Here is a 25,899-nt window from a genome sequence, read left to right on the forward strand (position 1 = left end):
ACGGCTGGGGAGCTTCTTGTCTGATGTTTTGGTTAGCAACACAGGAGCGCCACAGGGAACTGTTCTGTCACCATTCCTGTTCACTCTGTACACCTCTCAGTATGATACTGAATCATGCCACTTGCAGAAGTTCTCTGATGACTCCGCAGTGGTGGGGTGTATTAGAGATGGACAGGAGTTGGAGTATAGGCACCTGGTGGATAACTTTGTCAAGTGGTGCAGCAGGAATCATCTGCTCCTAAATGTCAGGAAGACCAAGGAGACGGTCGTCGACTTTAGAAGGACAAGAACTGCAGTCAGACCCATAAAGATTCTGGGGGAGGAGGTTGAGACTGTTCAGAAATACAAGTACTTAGGTGTCCATTTGAACAGCGGTCTGGACTGGAGGGACCACACTGATGCTGTGTACAAGAAGGGAATGAGCAGACTCTATTTTCTGAGAAAGCTCAGATCTTTCAATGTGTGCAGCAAGATGCTGGAGATCTTCTACCAGTCTGTTGTTGCGAGCGCCATCTACTTTGCCGTGGTCTGCTGAGGGAGCGGCATCAATGCCAGAGATGCAGGCAAGGTGAACAAGCTCATCCGTAAGGCCGGTATCATCATTGGACAGAACATGGAGACGTTTGAGTCGGTAAGGAATAGGAGGTCATTGAACGAACTGCTCTCCATTTTGGACGTTCCATCCCACCCACTTCACAGCACACTGCAGAGAGAGCGAAGCTCATTTTCTAATAGACTCATTCAGCTCCGCTGCCGTAAAGAACGGTTCAGGAAATCATTCCTACCGTCCGCGATAACTTTGTACAACTGCTCACCTCCGTGTGACAGATGAACTATTCAGCACTATTGTCAGTTCATTCTGTTACTACTTCATAATGATTATATTACCGTTTTGTACAACTTGCACTTTACTGTTGCACTACATACTGTTTTAATTTATTTATTTAATATACTTTTTATTCTTTTATTCTTCCAACTGTATATATAATTGTACATGCTTATATTTTTATCTTGTATTTTTCCACTTGTTTTACATGTTTTTTTTTTTTTTTTAATATGTATTGCAAGTATATATCTGACTTGTGTTCTGCTGCTGTAACATAATAATTTCCCTTGTGGGATCAATAAAGTTTATCTATCTATCTACCTATCTATCTATGAACGTACGTTATTTCATTTGTCACAAATACCTTTTTTTCTCTGAAACATTTAGGACTTGAACTCTTGAAGAATGTGCGGAATTCACTTTTACGAGTCTGCGGATGTTTTAATTCAGCCGGCGTGTTAGTGAAGCCCTTCTAGCGTATCTTTCAGAAAACAAAATGTAGAGGAGAAAATGAAGCAGCACAGTGGCGCAGCGGGTAATGTTGTCAGGTGAAAATCTGGGTCACTGTGCTACTTTTACATGTTCTCCCCATGTTCACAATACAAAAAACTTGCATGGAAGAAGGAAGAAGGTCGTGGTAAACCACCTTGGTACCCTCCTTTACCAAGAAACTGGTGCTAATGGTCACCATGAGTTGAAATTAGACTTGATGACACTTATCGTACCCTTATCATATCCCCCAGCCTCCTGTGAGCTGGTATGACCTGTGGTGCGTGAACTGGTATCCACTGGTGGGACTGAACGAGAGGTACGACAGCTGCGCATGCTCCTCATAAGCGTTGGTGTGGGACAGCCAGCGTAAAGAAGAATGTGTCAAGTCTTGTAAAAGACTCCCTTTCCTGTTAGTGCTGCATAAACTAACATGCCAGTTTCCTTATTGGACTAAATACCTGCTCATGAACCAAAGTATTTTGCTTTTCCTATCTGATGAAAGTCTTTCCATTCATTGTGGCCCCTTGGTCGTCATGGACATCAGGTTTCTGCCCATCTCAGTCCAGGTGCTGGTTGTGTAACGGTTTTGCACGCTCTGTGTTTGTTTACTGGGTTCTGGGTACAAAATCACAATGCTTCATGCGTGCCTGCGCATAATGAGGGTCCTTCATGCCCGGCCATGCAGGTAATTGCCCTTGAATCCCTAATCGCATAGGGCACAAGGGCACAAGAGGATAGTAGTCACATGACCTTTGTCCGCATCTCTCATTGGTTTGCTCTCATTACCCCATCCAAGTGCATTCTGGGTACTGACTGATGGGAGGATTGGGCTGTGATATCTGAAGAGGGACTACAGAAGCACCTGCAAATCAGGTCTGGGGCACAGAGTACTCAGAATTACCTTGTGTCCCCTTTCTAGTGTCGCACCCCCCTACATGTCTGCCTCCCATTGTCCTCTTCATCAGGCTGGGTGAAGGAACAGGACATGACACCAAAAGCAGCTTCTTTCATCTCCTTCAGCATCTTCCTCGTCCCGCAGCTCATTGTATACGTACCTCCCCTCTGCTCTTGAGGTTCTCATAGTCACAGCCACGAAATGTTGCTCTTGCTATCATTCCAGACATGAGAACCAGCACAGAGAGGGACCCCACACGCCACCTTTCTGAGGCCTAATTCAGGGTGGGTCACATGATCTCACCTGAGTGGGCATCAGAGCCCAGCGCCATGACCCGAAGACCACAGCTCTGCGAGGTCAATGCGATGGAAGTTACCATCATGTCCAGGGTTGGCCTGAGACCAGCTGAACCTGTTTTATCCGATTGGGCCCCCGCACCCACAGGGAGCCCCATACTAGGGCTGCCACCCTAGCTTTGAAAAATACAGAACACCCTAAGAAGAGGTTGGGGGGTGGTGGCGGTGCAGAGTGTTAAGGGAAAGGAACTGATCAAACTTCCTCCCAGACAGACACACAATGGCCTTGCAATATTATCCAAAATGATCAAGCCAAAAACAAAATCTTTAAAGAATTTGCTGAAGAGAACACAGAAAAGATTTCTTTATACTATAGTTTGGTTTTAACAAATTTTCTGTGAAAATACAAGCTAATAAATAGAACTAGTGGTTTGTTTTTACCACAGTGTGATATATTGCAGTATATTCCAATTTAATGTGTACATACAGTATATAGGGGCATGGTGGCACAGGGAATAGCGCTGCTGTCTCAGAGCACCTGGGTGGTATGAGAGGGCATAAGTTCAATCCCCACTCGGTCTGTGTGGAGTTTGCATGTTCTTCCTGTATCTGCGTGTGTTTCCTCCGGGTGCTCTGGTTTCCTCCCACAGTCCAAAGACATGCTGTTCAGGTTCCCCCATAGTGTGTGAGTGACACAGAGAGAGTGTGTTCCACTGATGTATGGATGAGTGACCCAGTGTAAGTAGTGTCTCTAGCAGTGTAACACACCTTGGCTGAATAAGGTGTGTGGGCTGATAACACTACATAGAGTTCACTGGAAGTTGCTTTGGAAAATGTGTCTGCTAAATAAATAAATGTATTTCTGATACCTAATTTGAAATAACCTTAACTTCCGGAAGGATCAACTAAAATAGGCCAGCCTGCACCCCATATTCATTAAGACTGGCCCTCAGCATATTTCTTTGTTTTCTATATTTCAATTCTAAGATACAATTCATATTGTCAGCAGGTATTGTAACGGTTATCACTGCCACAGAGTACCCAGGTAAAACCAGCTCCTACTCCAGTACCCTTGATCAAGGTAACTTACCCTGAATTGCTGCAGTAAAAATTACTCAACTGTCTAAATCATTGTAAGGAGCTTAACACTGGAAACCCCTTTGGAGGAAAGTGTGAGGTTAGAAAGAAAATTTAAAAGGGTGCGCAAGATCAAGTCTCATGGGACAGCTATTGGCCTTTTGTATCAGTAGGTGGCGCCAGTGGGGGGTGGGGGGGTGGGGTGGGGAATTGAAGATGACACCCCTCAGTATATAGGCACTGAGCACATGCAGAAGCTGCTCTTGGTTGCATTGTTGAATCTTCAGAGATGAGGACACGGTTGGCATGAGCAGGAAGACAGCGCCCAGGTGGAAAGCGGTGTAATATATAGGCGTACTGTGCTGTACATGGGTGCAGCGTGGACGTGTATGGGGGATTTCTTCCTAAAAAGGCTGGTGATCATTACTACTACTGGTGAGGCTGTCAGTCGTCAATAACTTCAGCCTATTTTTCACACAGCGCTGTGATGCCATGTTCACCCTGTACATAAACAGACACATACAAAGACACACAAGCACGTATCGCAAAGTTCCGTGCGTTCTTCCGCTCTGCCCAGTCTGTTGCGCAGTCCACAGTTGTTTGTCTAGTGTGGTGCATACTGTTCCTGTAATATCTGACATTTTGCTCAGAAAATTCCGCTTATCCCTTTATTTCCTTCTTCCTTGCCTTTAAACTGGGGCCATAGCTGACCTTGATTCCATTCTGGGCAGAATATGCTCAGCAGCTCTTCTGCCAGTTCTCATATTGTGAAATTACAACGTTAACCGAGTTATCCATGTACACTTATTTGCCAAAATATGTTGCAGCTCAGATACATCATAAGTGTAATGAATTCCGCAAATTCAGCCCCGGGTCTGAAAGCAGCAACAGCACAGATTTGAAATTCCAGGACCCAAGTCCGACACTTCTGACTTGCTACGCCACATAATAAAAGAAAATAACACATTTCTGAACAGAAACAGCTGTACCTAGAGAATGTACCTTTACAAAACTACGCACAGGTAAGTTGCAACACGGGTACACATGTATTCGGTCTTACTGGATATTGGGTTTTCTCACACCACAGGCCACACCTTTACCTTTAACTACGTTTGTCCGCTTTTGGTTTTTCTTTGTTCGGACACACAGTGTTTGTTACGTGGAACTGATATTAATCCTTTATCCACAATCACATCTCCCTGCCTTGCACTGCAACGTTTATGTAGGCTGATAGAGTCCCTGGGAGCGAGGGTTCGTTTTGTTGTTCCTCTCTTTACGAGACACTTTTTGGAAAGCTCTCCCGACTGCTTCCGGTACGGAAATGAATACGTGTTTGAGAGGGACTTCTTGGAAGGAGGCTTGCCATCAGACACAATACTTTATTCTGCTCTCCTTTGTTCTTTGAATTTTCAGAAAACTCATTTAGCATAATTTTAAAAATGAAAGCAAACAACGTCAGACACAGTAGTAAAACACAGTACAGAAAAGAAAAGAAAGAACAATTTCGTTACAGAATTTCAAATTTACCACTGGAGTGATGCAAGGTCAAGTGCGACTGGAGCTACAATTTACACAAACACACACCTATTTCAGCTAAAGTATACCCTCCTGGCACTATTGCCTATGGGCTTCTAAAGGCGCTTGGAAACTGCTGAGATTTTGCCTAACATATACCATACCAAGATTTCTGAGAGATAAAACTTGCTTTGTTGCAGATGTGATTAAATGGAAAATAAATGCATAAGTTGAATGTTGTAGTATCCTCAAAATGTTGTTGCTGCTGCTGTGCTGGACAATAAGTGGGGCAACAATATGCCATGTTTATGCACATATATCTGATACAGCCAGGCTGGGGTATAAGGAACAATGCAGGTAAAACACAAGGTAAGAACTTAAAGTAAGATTAGTGGAAGCAGACAAATAGAAGGAATAAATTCCAGTCACATTTCGGTGAAAGAAACAAGTACTCAAATGAAACTGATTAACCTTCATCTATTATATATAAAAAAAAACATGGACTCATAACATCTGCAGCATCATGAATTATCATATGTGTGTCTATGACATTGTTTATGCATGAGTGCTTAGCAGGCAAGGTCCAGGTTACTCTCTGGAACAGAGTACATTCGTTTCCCTTTGGGTCTCCAGGTTCAAGGAGCGTGTGCGGGGGTGGCGGAGGTGAGATGAGGATATGTGTGACCAGTGGAACTGTAGTGCTGATGCTGAGTCACAACCTAAGCTTCCCCTTAAATGCCGCTTTAAATGGAGGAAACCCAGGCTGGTCAACTGCTGCTAACACCCCCCACCCCACCACACACACACAAACACAAAGAAACATACACAGACAGAGGCGGAAGATGTTGATGTGAGTTTCATCTTCAAAATCTGATGGACAAAGTCATTAGGTGCTGAGCTGGAATATCTGGGCTCAGCAGGGCTTGACCTTTAGTGGTTGTTGCAAAGCACCATGGGAAAAGTCAATCACTGGCCGAATCATGAGGACTGGGAACAGTGTTTGCAGGTCTGACAGCACCTTGAGTAAAGGAAGATGACATCAAGGTATGGGGTCGAGATATAGGGAAAGAGCTCTGAAAGAGAAGCCATCGTTGTCCCTGTTGCTCCTCCACCATGAGTCCTGTGAGGAGGGACACAGTCCAGCTAACACACCCTGCTCTCGTAACCTGGGCCCCTTCCGCATTTTCCAACTACGAATACGGTCTTCTGCTCTTCCTAATTCTTAATTAATGATTGTTATAAATTTGTTTTTTTCACCACCATAATGCATTTGTTATCTATGGAATAAACCATTTACTGTTCCCTTAAAAAAAATACAAATACTCAGGAATTTTCAGTTATGCAATTCCAAGTGACATAGAGCTGTCAACCAGTTATGCTGCTTTCATTCTTACAAGGATGGAAAAATCCAGAACTCAACAAAGTGTCATTCATGTTTTATTCGGGGGGGTGGTGGCGAAGCAGGTTTGGCCGGGTCCTGCTCTCTGGCGGGTCTGGGGTTTAAGTCCTGCTTGGGGTGCCTTGTGATGGACTGGCGTCCCATCCTGGGTGTGTCCCCTCCCCTTGCACCCTGTGTTGCTGGGTTAGGCTCTGGTTTGCCGCGACCCTGCTTGGGACAAGTGGTTTCAGACTGTGTGTGTGTTTTATTCGGTCCCTTTCGATACAATACCATTTTATCAAGATATTCAATGCAATGTCGTATGTACTTTATAATGGTGTTTGGGAATATCGTTTAAGTGGTTACTTCTGATTCTACATTTACAGCATATACCCAAATGAACGTGACACATGTCTAGCTGTGTGTAGAGCCTGTTCTGATGCTGTAACACTGACTGTTCATCTTACTGCCCCATCCAAGGACCATGGAAACAAGATTTAACAGACCTCTTCAAGTACTTTGGATACCCCATCTCCAAACACAATTCTCTAGGCCTTCGTATGAATATAAATTACATTTACATTTATTCATTTAGCAGACACTTTGCTCCAAAGCGATGTACATCTCATAGAAAATACAATTTGTCTATTGTACATGTTCTCCTTACTTTTGTATGCTGCATTGTATGGTGGTTACCCTATAGGCTCATCTCCATAACAGAACTAACACGTGTAATTCCAAGTCCATCCCGGAATAGGCACAATGTGCAAAGCATTATTACACAAACACACAGAAACACACACAAGCATGCATCCCAAAGTTTCACTAAAATAAGAAATATTAAATTAATAAATGATGATAATGGCTATGACAGTAAAATCAATAATAGAAATACCTGCTTCAGTTTTAATAATAGTTAATAAAAGTAAAAAAATAATATATTATTATAAGTGGGGCGCAGTGGCTTGGACTGGGTTGGACCAGGTTGGACCGAGTCCTGCTCTCCGGTGGGTCTGGGGTTCGAATCCCACTTGGGGTGCCTTGCGACGGACTGGCGTCCCCTCCTAGGTGCGTCCCCCATAGGACAAGCAGTTCAGATGATGTGTGTATATTATTATAATGATGAAGACGATAGTAATAGTACTTCTGATTAATAATAAGAACAACAGAATCTTGCGGCAGCAGTGGTGCTCCGAGTGAACACTGTTGCTTTTTTAGAAGAACTATAACTCAGCAGCGCGCCGTTGACTGCGTAAAGTGCGCGCCTCACGTCCGCGTCTGCCACGAAACACGGTGGTGTATAGTTTAGTATAGTTTGGGCGCGAATACACTACAGTCATTGGAAGTCATCGCAGTCGTGCAGGAGATCATGGAGCCGCACTGATCCCGTTTCAGCTGAGCTCTCAGTTTCATTAAAGCCGGAGGAGCGCGGCTCCTCTTGCCTCTTCTTCTTGTGCCATTTGCATGCCGTCCCGCCTCGACCCGCCCAGTCACGCTCTTCTAGACTATAACGCTCTGGCTGCGCCGCGATCATGGGTCCGGCGCCGAGCTGAGCTGATCCGAGCTGAGCGCAGCTGAGCTGAGCTGATCCGAGGGGAGGCCCATGTCCTCCAACAACAGTCGCCGTCCTCACAAGAAGAAGCCCGACGTACCCGCACCAGCCCGGACAGCAGCAGATCGCATCCCTTCCTTCCACGCGGCGCGCCGTTTCTGCTACCTTTTCGATTAATAATTCTCCCGCCTTGATTTGTTCCGAGGAGCTTTAATGTTTGCTACTATGGTGTCCAAGCTGACATCTCTGCAGCAGGAACTCCTGAGCGCCTTGCTGGATTCTGGAGTCACCAAGGACCTTCTCATCCAGGCGCTGGAGGACATGGATCCGAGTCCGGCCGCCTTCGGCAAGTTCGGGGTCAAAGCGGAGAGGCACGCGTCCCCGCGGGGCGGAGATGGCGAGTCACAGCCGCCGGTGTTCCACACGCTCACGAACGGACACGGTAAGGGCGGAAAGTGCTCCGGGGACGAGGGCTCCGAGGACGGCGATGACTTCGACACACCTCCCATCCTGAGGGAGCTCCAGGCCCTGGACACGGAGGAGGCGGCCGAGCAGAGGGCGGAGGTGGAGAGAATGTTGTCGTGAGTTGAGCTTTTCACGATTTTTGAAACATGATCATACTACAAAAATGCGCTGCCTGCTTATAATAATAAATGGAAATAAAAAAATCGAGGTAGAAGACAGTGAGTGAGCGAGAGTGCGGGGACATGCGCCCCCGGGTTCACCGCTCATTAATTCTCCCCTCTTTCATATACATTCATTGCTTCTGACAGTAATCATGTATTGATTCATTTATTGCTTTTCACAGTACTTCCTGGGCGCTTTTAAAAATCATGTACACTCACTCTACATTGTAAATAACTTCATGAAATTACAGGTGAAACTCACCAGTGTCGTGCGTCACACGTCCCTCTTGGTCTCAGACAATAATCCTGTATTTTTAAATTTAATTTCAGCGCCTATTTAACTTTTTTTTTTTTTTTTTTTGCTTTTTTTTGATATTGACGATTATACCAAGTTTATTACAAACTATTATTTGTTACTGTGCAAATTTCCAAAGAAGCAGAAACTTGGAAACTACAAAAGGTAAATATTTATTCATGCCAGAACAGAAGAACAGAGTGTGAGTCTGTTTTCGATTTTATTTTTTATTTGTTCGATTTAAACGAACGAGCCAGAAACTCCAGGACTGGTATTTAAGTGAGCTAAAAATGCAATATTTCTCTATCAGTTTAAAAATCGGCTTTGTTGTAATGCTTTGTCTTCACTGTGGAGAAAGGACCTAAGTGTAAAAAAACTTAGACGTGGGATACGCCGTTAAGCCCTCAACTATTCTTACAGGATGTTTGTAACTATTATTTGAAATAAATGCATCTAATTGCTACTAGTATTTTTGTTCGTAATAGTAGTATCAATAGTAATAGTAAAGTATTTGTAAGAGCAATGATATTTAAAATAGTCTATTTTTACATATTACTAAAAATGACGAGGTCTCTTTTAAAAATTCCTAAAAACTATGGGCGCACATTAAAAAGGTAACAGTTAACTCTAATTTCGTTTTTTGATATTTCTGCATTTTTATAACGTGACAATTTTCGGAAAGTATATTTCTTCTCTCTTTTTCTGTTCTCCTATGAGTTAAACTAAATGACAACCATCTTCAGTGTTGCCTTTTTCATCGGTCATTTTTTTTCAGTAATGTGTAACAACAACAGTACGAAGACGACAAGTGAAATGAACACGGAAGCACGTGGCGCTGACATATTATTAATTTTATTCTATAAATCATCAACTGAAAAATACACAGAGCCGTACGATTAGGGTGAACGCGGAGCTGGTTATTCATTGCTGGGAACTGTGGTGCAAACCAGCGCCTGAGCCTCGCCGTCTTCGGTCGCCCGCTTCTTTTTTACTCTGTTTTTTTTTTTTTTTTTTAAGTTATTTGTCGCCGAAATGGAGTCAGTTTCCCAAAAAAAACATCTTATGCTTATGATGCTAATTTATCTTCTAAAAAAGTGCAATGCTCCAGCATAAGGCCCGACTCCGTAGGGAAGGAGAGCCCCGAAGTACAGGTACAGGTACGGGTACAGGTACAGTAACCGTGACTGTGTTCTTCTCCACTTCTCTTCGGTTTTCGCGCAATTTCTCTGCTATTAAATCATTTCTTTGGTTGACGCGTTTGTCCGAAATTAATTACAGGTCTGTGTTAAGATGCATATGACGTTTGTACACCTGTGTCACTTTAACAGAGCGGTAAAGGGTGGGAGTCTTGCAGGCCGGGAACTGGGACTGGGGACTGGAACTGGGACTGGGACTGGGACTGGGATTGGGATTGGGATTGGGAAATGGGACTGGGAGTCGCTGCCACCCACACACCACCTGCAGACGCCTTAAGCAAAGGTTGCAACTATAATAAACAAAGCTATAAGTGAACATAGGCGCATCTATGTATTGCGTGATTTATCTCATTTGCAGCCCAGCCACGATGTGTACTTATACGGACGTTACAAGTTCTATTATGAAATCTGAAAATGCAATACAATTAAAAACGAAATGTGTGAAGTATTCGGTAAGGTTTACAAAAATGAGGTTCAGATTCATGCGCCTCATAGACCATCTGTTTAGATCTATTTCTTACGGAAATAAATGGGATATCGACCGATACATGGAAACATTTTAGCCCTAAAAATAGGCTATCATAAAATTCAAAATAATAAAATTTAATTCGCAGTCCAACGAATTTCTCTTTATTTGTGTTAATTGCTAAACTAAAAAAAAACTATTTATGGAAATTAAGGTGCATTGTGTAATATTTTACAAGAAACATTATGTAAGTAATATTTATGTGTGTTTTTAATACCTTTTATGGTTTATATATTCGCAAATCATTAGAAATATTTTACAGAAGTCACGAAGGGACTATTTACTTTTGAAATAGTGACCTCTGAGGCGTTTTTTTCCCCTTTTTGCGACTTAATCTCACAAACATTATGTTAATTTGTGATAAAGCGTTTAAATACGAAAAACAGAAAAAATGTGTTTTAATTTTGTTTCTTCCTGTCATCGGGAACGTTGTGTTTAACCCAGGCAGGAAAATAACAATGTATCTAACACGATATAAATCGGTTCTCACTAAATTCTGTATATTATTTCATATTTATATTTAAAAGAACCTGGGCATGTAGAGCACAGATTGCCCTATATAGGTACAGAATACTCAGTACAGATTTATTTTTACTGATCGTTGACTTGTTCTGAAAATCAAGGTAATTCCGCTGAGATTATAGTAATATGTGGTATGTATATATGAGTAATGGGGGTTGGTGGACTTGTCCCCCGTGTTCTAAGCAGCCTAATGTGTCCATACAATATTCATATACTGTATAAATCCACTGAGTACGATTGCTAATATTGACTGGCTTCCCCAGTACTTTACTAAGTTATTATGGCCCTCCCTGTCATAATAACCATGTTATGAAATATGGTGCATATATAACCGTAAACTGTTATGACATAACCGTAAAATACAACTGTTGTTATTGATGTTGCTCTTGTTGTGGGGATTTTCCAATGATACATTTAGTTTATTTTCTTATACTGTACATTCCGAGTGCTTTCTAATAAATTTAATTATCATCATGTGCGTAGGCCTGTCTGTATTTATATATAATATATAATTCCGAAGATGTGGAACATTAATTAATAGAATTCTGCTGGCATCACTGTATTGATGTGATTAGGCAAGGCAGCGCGTAAATAATATTTTTATTGCAATAAGTGACGGAAGGAAATTGCCTTTATCGTCACTCTAGCGAAGACCCGTGGCACGCCGCGCGCACCATCAAGGGCTACATGCAGCAGCACAACATCCCGCAGCGCGAGGTGGTGGACGTCACGCGCCTCAACCAGTCGCACCTGTCGCAGCACCTGAACAAGGGCACGCCCATGAAGACGAGCAAGCGCGCGGCGCTCTACACCTGGTACGTCAGGAAGCAGCGGGAAATCCAGAGACGTGAGTTTGTTTCCGCGATGCGATCGGTCGCAAGGTGCGCGTGCGCATGCGCGTAGAACTGCGCAGTTAAGAGGCACTAAGGGGCCTTAATTGAAGCCCTATGCTATTAGTCTAGTGGCATGTAAGCTGTTGATTGACACTGTTTTGCAAAATCTATAACATATACTCAGATGTGCATTCTGCTGTTATCTGAAGACAATTATGGCAGTAAGGAATTATTTCTATAATTAATATTTTAAACACTCATTCTTATTGTTTCAAGTTTTTTTAAAAGACTCAGTCTTTTCAGATCATTGTTTTAATAATGCAAGTGTCAGTTTGCCTTAGATATTGATCGAATTCTAAATGATTCCACGAGATTTTGTGGGCCATTATTATTATTAGACTAGTTATTTACATTTCCTAAATTCACTTTAGTTTCCTAGTTCTATATTTTGACTGTATTCTTGTCCTTTGGTTTGACTGAAGACCATAAATCAAGATAATTAGCCAAGAATTTATTACTTTTTGTACAAAGGAAAATTTCTATACCTATCCCTTCGCTGATTAAAAAATGCACGGTCTAGTGTTTGCAGCTCAATGCTGTTTAACAACCTAAGATTAAAATTAAGCTTTCACAGGATTGAGAAGTCCTGATATAACCTGTCACAAAGTATGATGGCATTTATGGATTCGCCATAATTCTGACCATGATCATTTTAAGCAACACTTTACAACTTACAAAGCTCCTTATTCAGACTGAATGGAGGAGAGGTGACAGTTAAACTTTAAGACTAGCTGTAAAAAACCGGTGCATTATTAAAGGACAATTTCTATGATGTGTATTTAATCAAACTGAAATTGGGCTGAATTCATACATCGAAACAAATGACATGTTTTTGCAACCTACTCTATCTTGTCATGCTGCCAGTGTAAGTCCTAGATAAGACCTTTAACTAAATAAATGCTATAGAAGGCATGTGTATATGTGTGTTTCACATGGCTGAGACGGGTTAAACAAGCTTTCTCTTATTTTTGCAGAGTTCGGCCATGTGCAGGGTTCTGGCAGCAGTGACACAGACAAGGGCAGTGAGGATCAGGTGCTGTTTCTCTTCCCAGAGTTCAGCGAGCCAGGCCAGGGCTCGGGACAGTCCGGGGAGGCAGCCAGCTCCGAACCTGCCAGCAAGAGGCTGAGACGCAACCGTTTCAAGTGGGGTCCTGCCTCCCAGGACATCCTTTACCAGGCCTATGAGCGTCAGAAGAACCCGAGCAAGGAGGAGCGGGAGGCACTAGTGGAGGAGTGCAACAGGTTTGTGTGTGTGTGTGTGTGTGTGTGTGTTAGGATGTGCATCTCAGTTTCTCTATGTGTGGAGGAGGCAGTCAGAGTTACTGGGGGGTTTATTTTTCGTTTGTTTTAGAACTGGAAACGAGGCAGAGTGTTATATAATGGGACAAGTTCTATTCCTATAATCTCTGTTATTATAAGAGACAGCAAGGCTCATATTATTTTTCTGTCCCTACCTTGCGAGTCATGCCTGATGAAAGTGCAAGTAGTTCTGCATACAATGATTGCATCTCAACAGCTATAATGATTTAATATCTCTTCGAACATCTTAAGCCCTTTTAAATCTGCTGCTTATCTGATCTTATAACAAGAGCACTGAATATTTGATTTGATCATTAATGATGTCGTCCCTTCACCTTCATCAGGGCCGAATGTGTTCAGAGGGGAGTGTCCCCATCCAAGGCTCATGGTCTGGGCTCTAACCTCGTCACCGAAGTGCGTGTCTACAATTGGTTCGCCAACCGGCGCAAAGAAGAAGCTTTTCGGCAGAAGCTGGCGATGGACAGTTACCCGGTGCACAGCATCGGTGCCCTGACACCGCAGTCCTCGGTGTCTCCACCGAGCAAAATGCAAGGTATGGTGGTGACCCCGCTCTCGCTCCTGCACTCACTTTAGCAGCAGCTTTACAGTGTAGCGGTGTTTCCATGACCGTGTGCTCCTCGGTTAACCGAATTTCCCACAGAATGAATGCTGAAAGATAATTATGTAAACTGCATAGGTCCTTTTAAAGAAGCTTTTAAAATTGGTAAGTGTGAACACCTCATGTTGAAATAATGTTCTAATTTCATTAACACAAACCCAGAATCAATGCAATAGGGACACAATCACAGAGCCCGAGAAACGGTAGTACGGAGTAACTGAAAACGACGGCATGGGATAGGTGAAAGCCATCGCCGTTCAGATCTGTGACAGTGTGTTGAGAGACAGCCCACGTCGCCTCTCTGATATCTGCTCTAAGATCAACGAGCAAGATGCAGAATGGAGAAACCTTTCTCCCTGCGAAGGATTAATGCAGCTCAGTGCATTTCATTGCTGTTCTATTGAGGAGCGTGGCTCAAGTCTGCATGACAACACATGGCAAATAGTCGGACTGCAGCGAGTGTAATTTTAACTGGTGAATTCTCATTGTTACCATTGGAACGTACGGAGGGTCCTTTTCATCTGATGATCTTATGTTCCTGAGACCAAGTCAGATAATACACATATTCATCGGATAACCATCCAACTATCAATATTATATTCGGCGCTGTGTGTAACCATGTACGTTACTGAACTGCTTTGCACGGTATTGGTACTATACTGTATTGCTGCACAACGTCACTAGCAGTAGAGTACTGTAAAATAAATAACCTCCCAGGCAACTATTCTGTGGAAAAAGCATTGTGAAAAAAATGCATGAAATCAGAAAAATGCGCTACACTTATAATTTAAGAGTGGGAGGCATAGTCACTACTATAAAAAATAAACTACTTTTTCAGCAGTCTGGGTATTTAATCAATTCTTGAAATATTTTTTATTAATTATTTATGATAGGGCTGTCTGACAAGGAAATCATCAGAGAAGGAAATGCTGGAGCAAGGGGGCCCACTCTATTTAGTTAATTTCACTGGGAATTTTTCCTGGGACTTTAACTAGCAATGAGGGAAACTGCTTGGCTTTTGGTGACAGCTGGAGCAGCAGCGAGTCCACTTGGGGCTACATTCTTTGGCCCTGCTGAGCTGCAAGGCACTGTCTCTACACCAAAAGGGATCGACAGAGGAGCTAGATTTGGGGCAGCCTCTCTAAGGAAGTTCACAGTTTAATGGTGTGGTGCGTTCCAGAGGGTATAATTTCGAATTTCCAAAATTTTAATTCAAGGAGACTTTTAGTTCAGAGATCCATAAAGTTGTTGGATCTTTGGTCTTGAACTTGTTGTTTAAAAATTTGTAACATTTCCACCGTATCTCCCTCCTGCTTTCGTTGCTTTCACAGAAGTTCGATACAGCCATCAAGGGAACGCCGATGTCACATCCTCCGCAACGATGAATCACCATGGCAACAGCGGAATACCCAGCACTGAGTCATTGCTACAGCAGGTGTCTCCAAGTGGTCTTGATCCTAGTCACAGCCTGCTGTCACCCAGTGCTAAGATGGTGAGTAAAGGGGGGCACAGCGCCTGAGTGGTGCGAGAGAACGTGGGTTCGATCCCTGCTCAGTCTGCATGTTCTCCCATGTCTGCGTGGGTTTCCTCTGGGTGCTCTGGTTTCCTCCCACAGTCCGAAGACATGCTGTTCAGGTTCCCCCATAGTGTGTGAGTGACAGAGAGGATGTGTGTTCCACTGATGTATGGATGAGTGAGGGACCCAGTGTAAGTAGTGTATCTAGCAGTGTAAGTCACCGCGGTGAATAAGGTGTGTGGGCTCATCCACTGGAATTTGCTTTGGAGAAAAGCATCTGCTAAGTGAATAAATGTAAATGTAAAGCGAGGGAAATGTATCTTTTTCTGAGGGAAGGATGCTAGCTCTTCTCAAAGTGGTCGCCTTCGCAGGAACTGGAGTGTTCAGTGAGCTTACCTGAGAAGCATTCAGTCCCGTATTGATCGAGTGCCTCTTCGAGAGCAGGCAGGGAGGAGGGGTGTTTTCTCTGCCAGGGTGACAGCAGCATAACTTGGTAACATCAGGTGTTGATTTTCCTTCTTCTTGGGGTAAATCAGAACAAATAAGAAGTGCAGAAACTCTTTTTCTTCATCTGCTACAGGAAAATGTCAGGAAACATGACTTTTATTTTGCGTTGCATGAGCAGTCAGCGACACACGTACACAGACAGGCGCGCAGAGTAAATATGTACACTGAGGGTGCACAGTTCACTCGGCTTCACGGTGACAGGCACGCGGCGAAACAAACACGAAAGAGCTGTGACCGCTAATGTCACCCGCCGAATCTAAGCCGCTTCACTTAGTTTGTGGAGTTAGCGTGTGTTTCTTCTTCAGTGTGCAGGCGTGACTGTATGTTGCAGTTTGCGCGTGTTGCAATTACTTCGGTCCGGTGTCTTTCGTATCGCTGCGATGCCATGGCCGCATGCGATTGTTGACATTTCAAATTTAGGGTTGCCGCAGGTGTGCGGGCAGGTGTTTGGAGCGGAGCGGTACAGCGGGTCCGCTGCGTGAAGATGTTCTTACTTCCTCATTTTTAAAGGCAGGTTTTGATAGGTTCCAAAAGCCGCGAAACTTCACGAGGGCCCGATGCCCGGTTTTCTCTCTTCGTATGCAAAATGTCGCGCACCAACAGCCATTAAACATCCTTAGACTCGATAGCCAAGAGTGCAAACAAACACCACGGGTTTGGCACGGTGAGAACGTGTGCGTTTGCCCCCACCTCCTGAGTTGGGACACAAAGAGCCGTGTGTTGTGTAAGCCATGCCATTTGTATATATGTCAGCTTGTACTCGCACTGGGTTTTCCTTATCAGCTTCTGTCTGCGTGGATAAACCTGGGTAAGGGAGGCGGCGCCATGGATACACAAAAGGCCATAGAGCTGGCCAGTGTTGACATTAATTCCACATAATGTGTTGGAGCATTCGTATTTTACTAAGGACCTTCATGGTTCCTCTTAAATGAGTACTTCCATATGTATATATTCATGTAAGAAAGTACAGGAAAGATTTGTGTGCCCGTCCATCTGACGCCGCGTGAATTGCGCGGTCGTGCCGCAGGCACGTGTGCTAGTTTCGGTCGGCGTATGTGATGCCGATGCGTTTTGAAAAAGGAGACCCGTTTCGACATACGTGCGTAAAGATGTTAAAATGATATGGAAGTAGAGGACTTCCCTCGCTTTGACTTGCTCAGTCTGTCAGAATTGTAGAACAGCGAGCTGAAGGGTGGACTTTCTGGCGAAAGGGGAGCGTTTTGGTCACATGGATCACCCGCTTCTGTGTTGTTCCTACGTGCTTCCAGATATCGGTGTCGGGTGGGGTTCTGCCCCCCGTCAGCACCCTGACCAACATCCACAGTCTGTCCCAGAGCTCCCACCAGCACCACTCCCAGACGCAGAGCCTCATCATGACCATTGCACAGAGTGAGTCTGCATTCCCTTCATGCACAGCCTACCCCCACTTACCCCCTACCGTGCCCGCTTACCCCCCGCACTCTCTTGCCGCTTACCTCAGCTCGCCCCTCCCTCTTTATCCTTTATGTTGACAGTTGCGTCACTAAACTCTTTCATTCCTTTCTCTGTAGGTCTGAATCCGTCACAAAGTGTTCCGGTCATCAACAGCATTGGGGGGAGTCTGACTGCGCTGACTGCGCAGCCGGTTCAGTTTGCGCAACAGCCCTTGGCCAATTCTCACCTGCACGTCCCTCCCCCGCAAGCGCCGACTCACATGGGGCAACAGCCTTTCATGGCTGCTGTTACGCACACACACAGTGAGCATTTCCTTGACCTTATCTCGACATCGCATTACTCGTGCAGACTTTTCCGAAGACAACAAAACAGATTTTGTATTTGTGCTCTTAACCTCTGTTTATACAAATGGCGAGTGCTGGTCTTTGTGCTTTTTTACTATAGTGAATGCGTGTTACTTGTGCGCGTGGGTGGCTGACTACCAGCTTGCACTCCTTCTTTCCTGCCAGTGTACCCCCACAAGCAGGAGCCCCCGCAGTATTCGCATTCGTCCCGCTTCCCCCCTACCATGGTTGTGACGGACACCAGTAGCATTGGCCACCTCAGCTCGATGTCCTCCAGCAAACAGGTCGGTCCGTCCGTCGGTTCTCATTGCTTCTACCGGAGTCACGTTGACTCTTTGACGCTCAGATCACCGCGCTGATGTTTGTTCCCTCCACTCAGCCCTTTTGACGTTTCTGTGCGTTTCTTGCTTTAGGAGCTAAGGCGAAGAAGTACTTTCTTCTACAACTGGGTGTACACAAAGCCTATACGCATAAACATCACATAAACATGACGTTACTTGAAGTATAAACCTTACCCTGTGCAAGGAGTGTTGGGTGGTTATCTGTTTGTGCGTGAACTAAATGCAGAGCTTTAGACAAAGCACACAAAGACTAACTAGTGTTCTTTAACCCGGTTCATGTCGGGATTGACCCATTAACAACTGGGGTTGCAGACGGTGGATCATCTCTGCTATGTTTGGTCATAATGTGAAACCAGGGCAATTAAACATACTTTTTTTTTTTTTTTACAGTCAAGGAAGATAGGATGTACAGTTCCAGTGAGATACTTCCTTTTGGATTGTAACTTGCACACATTCACTTAGCACCGCCTGGGAAGGGCAAGGTCCCTGATAGGGACGTGGCCATAAAGCTTACGAGCAATGACGGCGGCGTTGACGTACGCGCTGAGCTGTCCCAGGGTACGAAAGCCTCGCGTACTTTGCCTGCTGTCGATTGCACAACCAGCTAGACTCCGGCTTTGAACCCAGTGCCTGTTTGTATGAAGAGGCAATGCGAAATCACACACATATTAGTAATTTTACACTTTTCAGAGCTGCAAATGAGATGTTACTGTCACCTTTGAGCCATGCACGTTGCAGTCACGGTAGAATGTTTAGATTAAAGATTGTTTTCCATCAGACATCTTTCCTTTTTAAGTGAGTGTGTCACCAATCTTAATTAGTGAACCAATTGACTGTGCTGATACTCCCAGGATTCCCATTTCCTCTGAATGGTCATTTTGGCCAATCAGGCGTGGCCTCGTCCTGGATGCTGCTTGATTACAAAGACCCCCCTTGATGTGCCCTCTTCCCTCATGCCCAGTCGTCTCTTAACTACCCCCAACAGGAAATGCCCTGGGATGGGTTCATCTGGCTGACCGGTGTGTATGTTTGTTTGTGGATGGGGGGCAGGGGGGTGTTATTACACCTTTTCCCCTTTCCCACCCTTCCTCTGCACCGCGATCGCTCTTCCTCGAAACGCCGTTCCTCTCGCTTTCACACGCGCCTTTTCCCACGCTTCGCGTCGCCCCTCGATGCGAAGCTCAGCCCCCGAGCAGCTGTGCGCGCAGCCTCTCCGCCTGGCGCCCGTGCTCGCCTGCGTCCATCCCGGCACAGGTGCGCGCGTCCAGTGCTACCCGCTTCACGCACAGTCCGCTCGTTTGCGTTCGAAGAGACTTGTATGTTTTTCCGCTTCCAGATTTGATTCCTTTCCCGCGATACACAAACAGCCTCCCTCCTGGAATTTAAACAGCTTCTCCTGGTTTATAAGTCTCCTCAGTCAGGTCACCAGGGGCCACAAAATATATTTAAATCATGTTGTCTTCCTCTTTGATGTCACCTTTGACGTATTCGCGTGCAGCGAAAGGTGAAATTGCACAAACGTGGCTCTGTGATTGATATAACAGCAAGGTGATGGGCTTTGAGCCGCAGTTTTGGGGTGATGCTGCGTGTGTTAGACGGGTATGTACCTGTGAATTCTCTGTGCTCCTTATCAGGACCTGTATTTGGACTGGGGGTGTGGGCATGGGGGTGGCTCCGCAGTGTGAGTGCTCACTAGTCAGGTACGCCTTGGAGACTGGTTCACCTTTTATTACCTCTGTATTTGCTGAGGCCTCCGTGCCCCCCGGCCCCACCTAATACCCTACTCTGACGAAAACCCCCACCAACCCAGTCGAGACTAATGGAGCCCACCTTATCAGGTACGGCTGTTTGTTGGTAAATGGGTCACGGAGGGGTTAACTTATTCTTAGAGGGAAACGCACAAATGCAGACATACACACAAGGACACGCACAACAACACCAGCAACAATTACTAGAAGTGTTTTTCATTTTCTGGTCTTCTTTTTTTTTTTTTTCTTTTTGCAAATGAGAGGAAGGCTTCTGATTATGGGATGTGAGCAGTCCTGTGTGACACTGCTAAATGTACCGTAGCCTCATGTCCCATCCTTAGGAAACGAACCACTTTGCACTAATAACCTGGCCAAGTGAAGTGGAACCATTTACGCAGTGAGCCCCACAGTCTCTTTTGGCCCCTTCTAAATGGCCTGTGAATTCGGAATCTCTGTGTGTGTTTGTGTGATGCAGCATGTGAGGTAATGGTCTTTTCTTCTCCCTCAGTGCCCTCTGCAAGCATGGTGAGCATGTGCATCTGAGCTCCACGTCCCCTAGCAACCATGATCCCTCATTCCACCCCATCACCTTGGTAAACTTGGAAGCCACCTGCATGGGAGAGCACCTTTGTTGGACAATTAGTTCTACGGTGAGTAAGAAGTTGCAGAGGACAGCCAAAGTGGAATGGATGCAAAGTGAGGAACTTAGGGAAAGAAGCCCCTAAAACCACTAAAGTAGTAAGGCTGCTATCTCCAAATGCCAGCTCAAAGTTTGGAAGAGGATAAAGACAATGACAATGACCCCTGACTCTTGAAGAGAGGGGCCAGAAGGGACATACAACTTTATCTCTATTCATATTACTGAAAATGCTCATTTTGGAAAAAGTGGTGCATTTGTGAATTTGACGGTGTATTGTATACGACTCTATATGAACAAAGGAAATATAGTGTAAGCAGAAGTTTTTCGGGTTGCCGGCGGGCTCTCTGTAGGGAGACACCGCTCCCTGTGTGGTGACAGTAATCCTGGACTGATTCTGGTTATTACCACAATGACTAGGTATTCCTGCCCTGTAACCGTAACAGTGGTGCAGCTTGAGGAATTTTATCATCTGTTAATGAATGACTGTCCAAAATGAATCTGATAGTCCACGATCCTTTAAGTCTTCCTCACCAGATCTGAGAATGGTGAATGATGTTCGTTTGAACTCCCACATCTCCGAGGAGATGCGCTGTCATGCATGGAGTTGAGCGAACCCGCTATGCCGCAAAACTATGTTCTTTTTTTTATTAACCATATGATGTGTTCACATTGCCACTTAAGCTAGATAGTTTGTTCAGTGGGTGGTGAAATATACTGCAAGTGATCCTCTCTGATGTGTTTTTATAAAAACAAATAGAAATAAATCTTTCCTGAAAATCATGTTTCATACATTTTTTTATCCTTAACAGCTGAAATGTTTTTTTTGGGTGTTTGGGTACAATGTTTAAAGGTTTTAAGAGGTTTTGAGTGTTTCTCTGACAATGTGCTATACCCCCCACACATCTGTAGAGCATTTCAGAACATTGAAACTTTATTAATCCACTCCAGGGTGTACCCATAATCAACAATGAACTTCTCCAAAAAAGAATTAAATAAATGCATATTATAGTATTTATTTTTAAAATATCAATCCATCTATCCTTACCTGCTTGTCCAGTTCAGGGTTGCAGTGGTACGGAGCCCATCCCAGAGGCACAGGAGGTGAGAGAGGGTTAACCCTGGATAGGACACCTGTTTAATATTTAATAATCAGATCGTTACAGTAAAAACAACAATAGCAGTAGCAATATTTTAGTAGTGGATTGAACCTGAAACCTGAAACTGATATGCAGATTGATTGAGTGAGTGAATACTTTGTCATTGTACTGCTGTCCAAAACAACAATATTATAATGTTATTCCCTGAGTTCTTCAGACAACATAGAACAATAACATAAAATGCAACCACTTAAGTTAAAAAAAAATGGAAAATTAAACAATTTAAACAATACAGCAAAACAGTAGGACAAACAATAGGACAAACTTTTGAGGTGCCTGTGCAGTTATATCTATTATGTGTGTATTTGGGGGTAAAATCAGGCAGTATTCAGCTGTTCTATAGCTCTCAGGAAGAAGCCGTCTCCCATCCTGGTGGTATGTGAGTGAATTGTCCTGTATCGTCTGCCAGAGGGGAGCAGTTTAAAGAGGTGTTGTGCAGGGTGAGCGGAGTCCCTGATCATTTTGGAGGCTCTGCTCTGACATCCGGACAGATAAATGTGCCGATGATGTTTTGAGCCGTCCGGATGACCCGTTGCTAAGCCTTCTGGTCTTATCTCGTGCAGCTGGAATACCGTGCCGTAATACAGTACATCAGTGCACTCTCCACCGTGCTTCGATAGAAATTCACGAGAAGATCCAAGTTTATTATTTTCATAAGTTAATTTCCAGAACCACTGATGGGTAATATTGATTGTCCTAAAAGTGAACATCTGAATTAAACTTTGATATTTAAGTTTAAATATTTAAAAAATTTGAGTCCTTCTGTTGATGGAATGTACTCACTGTATTTTTCTCTGAGATGTCGAGAAATGCATCCTCTAAATGAATTAATACAAATGTAAGTAGATCTGAAAATGTTCTGGTAAACACTGCTTAATAAAGTGATATTTAGCTGGCGTTTTGGAGAAGGAGCCTGTGAAATGTAAATATGCATTCTTTTTGCCCCACGAGACAGCCTGTAGAAAGGCCGCTCCCCCTTCTGGTAGAGACCTTTGCATGTTATATGTTTATGATGGAGATGCTGCAATGTGCTGATGGAGGGGGTGGAGGGAAGCTGGGAGGGGGGGGCAAAGTCCGGCCACGGCACGTCCGTCTCGCACTGACAAAAGAAGTTTTATTCCGCCCACCCTGCGTAGGCAGCCGCAGACGGTGCCGAGTCTCGGGTCCTCCTGGTCGTCTTTGTTCTCGCTCGCTAAAACGAATGGTTTCAATGGTCTTTTTCAGACATGGTCTGTGTAGTTTCTTTCCAGGTTTAGTTCCCTCAAGGGCTTAACATATCATCCCACATACATTTGATCTGCAGTTCTTTTTTACAATAAGCATGATGGACAGAGCTTCTCACCAGTGGGAAGCCACGAGTCTTGGCCATCTCTTAGCGTGCACTCACCCATCCACATCTCCCACATAACTGACTGACCATCAACTTATGGTTCGGCCTTCTGTTGTGGTATCAACCATATGGACAGGTTTCGAAGGTGATCGCTGAAAAGTCAGCAACGATTGCTTCTGACGACCCAAAAGTTATAAGTCAGAGGCTAAATCTGATCTAGTCGCATTTGTTAGATGCAGTCTGGTGCCAAGGAGATGAGCAGCTCTGAATTGGGGATAGATCTAAAACAAAATGCTATCTCAAAGTTTGTCAGATTTGGTAAATGTTAATTGTTTGTTGTCAGCTTTGTGTAGGAATGGAGTTGGGAACCAGTTACTAAATAAAGTGAGCGTCAGTTTGAAATGCACATGTAGGAACACAAGTGTGACTGTGGGTGTTTATCTATGACCGTGTGTGTGTTTGTACTCTATGTCACTGGATGAAGGACCAGAATTGCTGAAGCGCTGTGTTTCGCAGAAAGGCAGTGTGTGTGGAGGCTGCAGAGTCAGCTAGACACCCGTGGCTGGGAGGAGGCGGCTGATGCTCAGCTACTCTACATGAATGCACCCTAACACACACTTACTACTCTGAACCATCCATTCACCAGAGTGCCTGAAGCACGTTGGGGATTTCAGAACTGGGTTTCAGGTACGGGCTCGAACAAACTGGCCAGAAACGGAAGCCCTAGTGCTCTCATGCATGGGGTCTGACACGGATACACCCGGTGTGGTCTTTGAACTGCAGGCGTCCGTCTCTCTCTGCTTTACTCCGGTTTCTACTACACGCTGCTTTTGAAAGTCTCAGACAAAACTTGCAGGACATGTTTACACATCTCGGTTGAAAAATAATGTTGCTCATTAGCAGTTACTGACTAAAGTGAGAGACAGTAGAGGGATGGATCTGTAGTGCAACCTTGAGCTGTGGAATCTATAATGATCTTGAGATATTCTACTAATTACAAATCCGTGTTTCGCAGAGGTGCAGCAGCTGGCAGAAAGGTAGCATTCTGGAAATATCACAGCGAAAGCTCTGGTATCCCTAAAATGAGCCCGGATTTTTCTTGATTTGAGCCCTAGGCAGACCAGATTAATGTCTTTAAACAGATCACGGCGCTACATTTATTAATTTTTTTGCATTTCAGCAACAGAAGGATATGAGTAAAGAACAAAGACAGAAGAACTTGTTTGGAATCTGCTGTGTGGCCTGGTTGTGCTTCCCTGTCGAGTCAGCATTTTATCAGTGTTTTGGTAAGAACTAAATGTATAATACATGTAGATTCAGTCCTCTGAATTTCCACATACATACATTGTATAAACTTTAGTGTTTGTTCTAATTTACATTTATCTGATGCTCTTTTCCAAAGAGACTTACAGTGCTAGGCTACCTGCAAATATTTACCCCTTTACATAGCTGGGTAATTTTTTACTGGAGCATTTCAGGATAAGTACTTTGTACAAAGGTACTAAAGCATGAGTAGGGATTTAAATCTACAACCTCCAAGTCCAAACGCAGCAGCTCTAATCATTACACTGCTTGCTGGCCCTAATTAATCATACACCTCTGGAAAAAAAATAAATTTATGCATAAAGTTCATGCACACATCCATTTGCATTTTACCTGCTACATCTGTCAGAGTATTTATTTATACATTACAGTAGCATATCCCGAATGGCTCTTATTAACGATTCCCCAGCGCAATATATGTGATTATTATAAATTCATTACTTTACCAATTATTTCACTTAGTAAGTTATTGGATTTTACTAGTTTTTATGCTTAGGTATTTTTAACCAGCCTTTTAAGGTAAGGGTTTTACTCATTTATATATTACCCGCAGGACAGACAGTTGGACTTCAAGCAGCAACGTTCAGGTTTTAGGTCTATGTTTTTTCCATTGCAATAAACATTCTCCTATGATGCCATATGTATGGGTATGTCAATAGCAATTGTGTACATAAAAGAGTGATACATGCTATGTGCTGCTACATATTGTATATCGCCTTGACTTTCAGTGCTATGCTAATCTTCTGTTTGCCTGGATTTTACAATTAAGTTAGAAGAGTAGACGAAGAAGAAATAGCGGTTTGTGGGTAGAAGGTGGGTGTCATGGCTGATCTTCCCTTCTCATGGAAAGTGCAGAGAATGTGGGCCAGCAGAGATTTGGGATGAGGGGTCAGAGGAGGCTCCTCCCACGCCTTCCTCAGGCGCATTTCAAAGGCCAGCAAAGTGAGGAGCAGCAAAGGGTGGTGCCCTGCAGGACTTGGAGCACAGAAGTCGACTGTCTGCCCATCTTTTCTGCCTTGCAAAGACACAGATCGCGAAACCTGAGGTGTTGCTTTGTCAAGAATCTGCTGACGAACAGGAGCTCAGACACTAAGCTAGAGATCAGACAAGCCCTATATTGTGATGCATCTGCCCAACAGCCCACCTACACTCCCTGCACCCTCTCCACATGTTATCATCCTTCTACCTGAAAGAAATTACCTTTAATCTGCACTGGAGATAATTGTCCTGATCCATCAAAAGGCTTAGAGAATACGGAAGCACTCAGGTGTTTCCAGCATTTGTTCACATCTTCCTAAATATTAATACCTTCAGCAAAATTTTGCAGTTACTGTAATGTAAAACTATGTACGTTTTTTTTACACTATCAGCAATTGCTTGCCCTATTGCTTGCACTGGCTTCCTACAGCTGCTCGAATCAAATTCAAAACCCTGGTTACTGTGTACAAATGCATCAATAGAACTGCTCCCAGCTATTTGCAGGTCTTGATCAACGGCTACACCGCAGCCAGGCCTCTTCGCTCATCTACTTCTGCTCGCTTGGTGGTCCCGC

General features: G+C 44.1%; 1 protein-coding gene across 2 annotated transcripts; it reads left to right on the forward strand.

Annotated features, from left to right (window-relative positions):
* Positions 1–7,590: 7,590 nt before the first annotated feature.
* On the forward strand, positions 7,591–21,282 carry LOC108921303 (hepatocyte nuclear factor 1-beta-A-like). 2 transcript variants are annotated; one of them, XM_018730734.2, is made up of 9 exons: positions 7,591–8,612; positions 11,844–12,043; positions 13,064–13,331; positions 13,733–13,941; positions 15,339–15,499; positions 17,299–17,419; positions 17,581–17,766; positions 17,974–18,092; positions 20,406–21,282. In XM_018730734.2, exons 1-9 carry the CDS (start codon positions 8,245–8,247, stop codon positions 20,424–20,426), a joined length of 1,653 nt encoding a protein of 550 aa, XP_018586250.1. In that variant the 5' UTR covers positions 7,591–8,244; the 3' UTR covers positions 20,427–21,282. The 2 variants fall into 2 exon arrangements, with proteins under 2 accessions (XP_018586250.1, XP_018586251.1); XM_018730735.2 differs by having other exon boundaries at positions 13,142–13,331.
* The last annotated feature ends 4,617 nt before the right edge of the window (positions 21,283–25,899 follow it).

The sequence above is a fragment of the Scleropages formosus genome, chromosome 4 (genome assembly GCF_900964775.1).
Source record: "Scleropages formosus chromosome 4, fSclFor1.1, whole genome shotgun sequence".
Taxonomy (NCBI): Eukaryota; Metazoa; Chordata; class Actinopteri; order Osteoglossiformes; family Osteoglossidae; genus Scleropages; species Scleropages formosus.

What these genes read in the sequence shown, in the direction of transcription:
- LOC108921303 (XM_018730734.2), top strand. Translation starts at nt 8,245, where the DNA reads ATGTTTGCTACTATGGTGTCCAAGCTGACATCTCTGCAGCAGGAACTC. An exon ending in TCCACCGAGCAAAATGCAAG is followed by an intron (nt 13,942 to 15,338) that starts GTATGGTGGTGA and finishes TTGCTTTCACAG; the next exon opens with AAGTTCGATACAGCCATCAA. An exon ending in CATCATGACCATTGCACAGA is followed by an intron (nt 17,420 to 17,580) that starts GTGAGTCTGCAT and finishes CTTTCTCTGTAG; the next exon opens with GTCTGAATCCGTCACAAAGT.